Below are 6,253 nucleotides of genomic sequence, written 5' to 3'. Positions count from 1 at the left end.
GATAGACAAAATATGTGATATCCATACAATGGACTACTTTCAGCAACATAAAGGAACAAACTACTGATTCATGGTACGACAGGAATAAACCTCAAAAACATTATGCTAAGTGAAAGAAGCCAGATGCAAAAGAAAACAAGTTGTATGATTCCATATATATGAAATGTTCAGAAAAGGCAAATTTATACAGACAGAAGATCAGTGGATCAGTGGTTGCCCACAGTTGGGGGTGGAATCAGGGGTTAACAGCAAATAGGCACAAGGAACTTTTTTGGCTAATGGAAATGTTCTAAATTTGGATTGTGGAGATCCCATGCCATCCAGTCGATTTTGACTCATAGTGACCCTACAGGACAGAGTAGAACTGCCCCATAGGGTTTCCAAGGCTGTAAATCTTTACAGAAGCCGACTGCCACGTCTTTCTCCCAGGGAGCAGCTGTTATCTTCCAACTGCTGATCTTTTGATTAGCAGCCAAGGGCTTTAACCACTGCACCACCAAGGCTCCTTGATTGTAGAGATAGCACAGCTATACATTTGCTACAAATCATTGAATTGTCTACTTACAGTGGCTGAATTTTATGTCAGGTAGATTATACATCAATAAAGCTGTTTTTAAAAGTGTCAGCTCCTGGGGGTAGGATGGGGGACTGCATACTGTGGAGGCACCTAAGTCTTCCCAGGAAGCCATGGGACTTGCTCACTTTGCTCCCACCAAGGCTGGTGTACTAGCCTCTCTAGTTTGTGGGTTTACGTTCTTAGAAATATAGTCTTCAAGAATTACCGTATTTAGAGTCAGAGTATGTTTAGGAGAACTGCTAAGTGACAAAACTATCCCACTTTAAGGAGAAGCACATACATAACTACATAAAGGATTTTTGTTTTAGTTCCTACGACAAAGGAGGAGCCCTCGTGGCGCAGTGGTTAAGCATTGGGCTGCTAATCAAAAAGTCGGTAGTTCAAGTCCACCAGCCGCTCCTTGGAAACCCTATGGGTAAGTTGTACTCTGTCTCATAGGGTCACTATGAGTCAGAATCGACTAGATGGCAATGGGTATGTATGTATGTGGTATGACAAAGGAAGGCCTCCCAGGTAGTCTTTCTTTTCTGAGGTGTCATATTGTTAGTTACAGGCCAAAAGAAACAGTGCAAAGTCTATGGTGGGTTCTAGCATGGGGTGTTTGTGTTTCCGAAAAGTATAGAAGGTCAACGTGGTTGGAGGGAAGAGACAAGCCAGAAAAGTGGTGTGTAGGGGAAGCAGATCACGTAGGCCTGCTTCACGTGCACCCTTTAGGAAGGAAGTAAAGTACCATAAAGCGTGCAGGCTCCAGTGGCAGGCTTGCCTGAGTTCAAATCCCGACTGTGCTCCTTTCTAGCTATGAGACTTTGAACCAGTTGGTTAACTTCTCTCCACCCCAGGTCTTCATCTTTATGCTGGGGAGAACTGTGAGGATTAAGTGCGCTAATATATATAAAGGTGTTATAGTAAGCACGTAGTAAATGTTTAACTAATGTTTGCAGAAGAACTTCTAAAGAAGCTGGAAGAAGACAGGGACAGATTCTCCGGATGCCGGTACCCCCTGGGCGTTCTCAGCTCAGAGCGTTTCTCCTACAGGTTGCGGATCAAAGCGCCAAAAGCCTCTGGCAATCACCATGGTAACAGCCACCCACTTCCGGGAGAGGTACAGTGCGCGGCGAGGATCATTTCCAGCCGTCTCTCCGAGCGCGTTTAGGAAGGGGCAGCAAAGGGGCAAGGCGCCGGTGGTGTTCATCCCAGCGTGTCGCCTGGAGGCCAGCGCCAGTGTCCTCGCTGAGTCGCCTGTGTCAACATCCTCTTTGCCGCCCCGAGCCAACTCACGGCCTGGACGCCAGGCCTGAGGCTGGCCGCCATGGACTTCTCCAAGTTCCTGGCTGACGACTTCGACGTGAAGGAGTGGATCAATGCGGCCTTCAGGGCTGGCCCCAAGGAGGCGGCAGCTGGGAAGGCGGACAGCCACGCGGCCACCCTGGTGATGAAGCTGCAGCTGTTCATCCAGGAGGTGAACCACGCCGTGGAGGGTGAGCCGCGGGGGCCTTGCTCGGGGTCCTCCAAGCCGCAGTGCCCTCCCCTACTCCTGGTGGGCAGAGTTCTCCAAACTGGCATGGCGGTACCCAGGGGGTACACTTACCGGGCAGTAAATATCAGGGCTTCTTTTGATGGGAAGGTGATCCCTGGTCCAATCCATTTTCGGTGTTTCTGATTACAGCAAGGAGAAAGTCTCAGCTTGAACCTGGGCTGTCTTTTAAAACTTGCTAAATTTGGATCCTGGTTTTTCACCTCCGGCAGTGTTATAAAAATTCCATTCGAAACTTATGTTAAAAGAGTGAGTTTTAAGACCTTTAGATAATACTCAGCGGATCCTTATATTTGGCAAAAACATTCCCATCCTGGAAAGCACCCTGGTACTCCTGACCAGTGAATGAAAGAGGCAACCACTGGAAGTGATAGTTTTAAAACGGAATCAGGAGTGGACTGCAGAGAGGGAAAAAGAGGTACACAGGGAACCAGCCAGGGCCTGAAGAGTTGACTTTGAGCTTTAGCAGGTGGGAGACCTAGCTGGGGCCAAAACAGCGCTGTTAAAAGACAGTGAAGTCATGTGCATTGAAGGCATCTCTGTGTTCTCTCTTTGCCTCTCAGACCAGTCTTAGAACCTTACCTGGGGTCAGGGTTGGAAACAGATCGTTGTTTTATGGCAGAGCTAGATGAACAAGTTCCTGAAGTACATCTTCAAGATGTTAGAGTTCCATTCATTGCACTTGTGGAACAGAGACTGGTCTTCTTTGATTGGGTACACAGAGAATTGCTTACTCTTTAAAGGATTAAAGGGTTATGTTACCCTTCCAATTCCAGAAAAGACATCATGGTCTGCAAAGATTTTCAAATTTTAGTCTACAGTTGGGATGTCTCTTAAAAAATGCAGATTCCTTGATTTCATACCAAACCCAAACCCATTGCTGTTGAGTCAATTCCAACTCATAGTGACCCTGTAGGACAGAGTAGAACTGCCTCATAGGTTTCCAAGGCTGTGATCTTTATGGAGGCAGATTGCCATGCCTTTCTCCTACGAAGCAGCTGGTGGGTTTGACCATTGACCTTTCAGTTAGCAGCTGAGCACTTATCCACTGTGCCATTAAAATCTCTGGCAGGTAGTCTAGTTGGGTACCTGCGTTTTAACCAAACTACATTTTGCAAATACCATGCACAGCAGGCTTTGGGGCTTCAGCTCTGTGAAATCTTAGGCAAGGTATTTAACCTCTCTGAGCCTCAATTTTCTTATCTGTAAGAGGTGGCTGCTAATACTTGCTAGGATTGTATGTAAAGCACCTGGCAGGAAGCAGGCTTTCAGTGAGTGCCAGATTCCTTCATTCTCCTTCCTTCCAATGGGATGATTAAGATTTCACACAGTGGTGGGAAACAGTTCATGCTGGGGCAAGTTGATGGTTCATCCCCTGGTAAATCCCCAGCCTGCACCCATCAGTCTGAGGATGACATGGTCCTGGTGGAGACCACCTCACTGCTGCCTGCCCTCCAGCCCTCCATTTTCCCCAGGCCCTGAAAACTGTGTGGTTGGTAATGCTTTCGGGAAGATTTCCTTTTTGTCGTCTCATTTCCTTCCTATTGTTCACTGGTGATGGGTCTGATTTTCACCTTTTGTGCATATTGCTCTTGGGTTCTTGCTGCAGAAACAAGTCACCAGGCCCTTCAGAACATGCCCAAAGTTCTTCGTGATATCGAAGCCCTTAAACAAGAAGCGTCTTTTCTGAAAGAACAAATGATTCTTGTCAAGGAGGACATTAAAAAATTTGAACAGGACACAGCTCAATCGATGCAGGTATGTTGGCTCCTGTCCTGAATATTGGTTTTTGGTTTTGAAAGCTTTGGTTTACAAGAGTACGACCCGTGGGACACCAACCTTAACTCAAGCTTCTACAAGCACTCAGACTACTCTATTGCTTGATTCTTTCAGCTTATTCGTCTCTCCCCCAGCATCTCTATGCTTGATTTTTAGTATTTGTTGGTATTGTCTCAGTACATTAGGTTGCTTATTTATGAGGTTTAAATTGTATTTTTAATCGTAACTTTTTGATTTTCCGTAAAGAGGGAATTTTTCGTTTAAAAAGGAAAGCCTTCAATTTTCTTTATTAAAGTAGTGCTGTTTTTTATATCGTTAGCTTTTTGATATATGTGCACTAATTTTATATGTCGTGGGTTTTATCTTTTCCTTTGTTAATCTTAACCTTATATTAATTTTGTTCATTCGTGTAAAATTGTTTTAAATATTATTATTATTATTATTATTTTTGACCTTAACTTTTCTTTGTTTGGTCAAAAAAAACAAAAACAAAAAAATTGAGGGGGTCTTTTTTTTTTTTTTTTTTAATCTTGTTTTCTCTGTTTTTAAAGAAATTTTGGCTTTTAAAATTTTTTATAGCTCATTTCATTCCTTTTAACTAGCATGAGTATTTCAATTTTTTCTCATTTTTAATTTGTTAATTGTATCTACTTTCTTAGCCTTCTGCTTTTCTTGAATTATTTTATTTTTGCCTTCTTGTGTATTCTGTTTTATATTATTCTGTGATTTGATGATGTTTTCTTTGAAGTCTCTGGTCCACTGACCCAAACCATCTCTAGGATTTGGCCAAACTGAGCATCTGATACCAGACAACAAAGGGGAAAAGAGGTCTATTTAGAGGGTATGTAATGCGTTTGAAATGAAAAGCATACTCAGCTTTTGCTCTATAATTCTCTTTGCATTGTGATCTTGTACTCTCTGAGCGTATATGAGAAGTGCTGGTCTTAAATATGACTCTTGGTCAAGGGATTGATGGTTCTCGGAAATGTAACGGGCAGTCTGTGATTAGGAAGTACTTAATGCCCAGTATTTCAGACAAGATTTTTGTCATGTGAGAGTAAGGACAGAAAAATGGACATGTAGATTTCTAAAAGCCTCAAGTTTGTGAAAATACAAGTTTTATTGTAGGAAAGAAAAGGTCACTGATCAGTTCTTCCAGTATATTCAATTTAAATATTTGTTTGGCGCCCTGATGGCACAGTGGTTAAAGCGCTCAGCTGCTAACCGAAAGGTCAGCGCTTCGAAATCACCAGCAGCTCTGCAGGATAAAGATGTGGCAGTCTGCTTCTGTAAAGATTTACAGCCTTGGAAACCCTGTGGGGCAGTTCTGCTCTGTCCTATAGGGTTGCTATGAGTTGGAATCTACTCAGCGGCAGCGGGTTTGGGTTTTTTTGGGATAAGTTTACACATGTGATCCGTGTTGTAAGGGGCGCAGACGCTCCCTGAAGACAGGAGCATGCTGAGATGTTCAAGCCACTGGTGGAAGATAGAGCAGAAGGAACTCTCACGTCCTTACTGATTTACTCTGGGTTTCTCTTTCAGGTATTGGTAGAAATCGACCAGGTGAAGTCTCGAATGCAGCTCGCTGCAGAATCTCTTCAAGAAGCAGACAAGTGGAGTACACTGAGTGCTGATATTGAGGAGACATTTAAGACTCAAGTAGGTTTTTTGCTTGGCAGTTGTTGTGAAATCTGCATAAGCAGGAACTTGGGGTTTGGTGAAAGCAAATGAGATAGTCGTTCATTCAGAACCATAAGGGATAGTATAAGTGGTGGCATACGGAAGCATTCAGGCTTAGGGTGGGGAAGATCTGAAACTGCTCTTGAGTCTTAGCACCCTCTTTAGTTTACACAGTGTGTGAGACTGAAGCCTCTTCGTCCCAGTGAGGGAGTTCAGGAGGAGCCTCCATAAAAATGCACAGGCAGACAAAATGGAGGGAATGAAAACTTGGGCAGAGGGGCCTTACACACCGTGTGATCTTGACAAGTTATTTAACCCCTCTGAGTCTGCAAAGAGTGAAAAATAGTAATACTTTTTTGGATTGCTTTATTGTGGTAAAAATACATATAACAAAACATACACCATTTCAGCATTTTTTTACATGTACAATTCAGTGACATCAGTTACGTTCATTATATTGTGCAACTGTCACCACTGTCCATTCCCACATTTTTCCATCCCCCTTAGTGGAACCTCAATACCCTCTAAGCAATGACTGCCCCTCTTCCCCTCCCTCCTGCCCCTGGTAACCACTAATGAACTTTGGTCTCTGTCTTAGTTATCTAGTGCTGCTATAACAGAAATACCACAAGTGGATGGCTTTAACAAACAGAAATTTATTCTCTCACAGTCTAGGAGTCTAG

The 6,253-nt window shown here is 43.6% G+C and overlaps 1 protein-coding gene across 1 annotated transcript in view; it reads left to right on the top strand.

Annotated features, from left to right (window-relative positions):
- The first annotated feature begins 1,432 nt into the window (after nucleotides 1-1,432).
- The window catches only part of COG7 (component of oligomeric golgi complex 7), a 97,094-nt gene continuing 92,273 nt past the window's right edge, over nucleotides 1,433-6,253 (top strand). The window contains exons 1-3 of the mRNA XM_004373458.3: nucleotides 1,433-2,055; nucleotides 3,721-3,869; nucleotides 5,433-5,549. Of these exons, the coding sequence (XP_004373515.1) occupies nucleotides 1,887-2,055; nucleotides 3,721-3,869; nucleotides 5,433-5,549 (435 nt within the window). The 5' untranslated portion in view covers nucleotides 1,433-1,886. The remainder of the gene's footprint in view (nucleotides 2,056-3,720; nucleotides 3,870-5,432; nucleotides 5,550-6,253) is intronic.

The sequence above is a fragment of the Trichechus manatus genome, unplaced genomic scaffold (genome assembly GCF_000243295.1).
Source record: "Trichechus manatus latirostris isolate Lorelei unplaced genomic scaffold, TriManLat1.0 scaffold00024, whole genome shotgun sequence".
NCBI classification, from domain to species: domain Eukaryota; kingdom Metazoa; phylum Chordata; class Mammalia; order Sirenia; family Trichechidae; genus Trichechus; species Trichechus manatus.
This window is presented reverse-complemented; position numbering and strand designations above follow the sequence as displayed.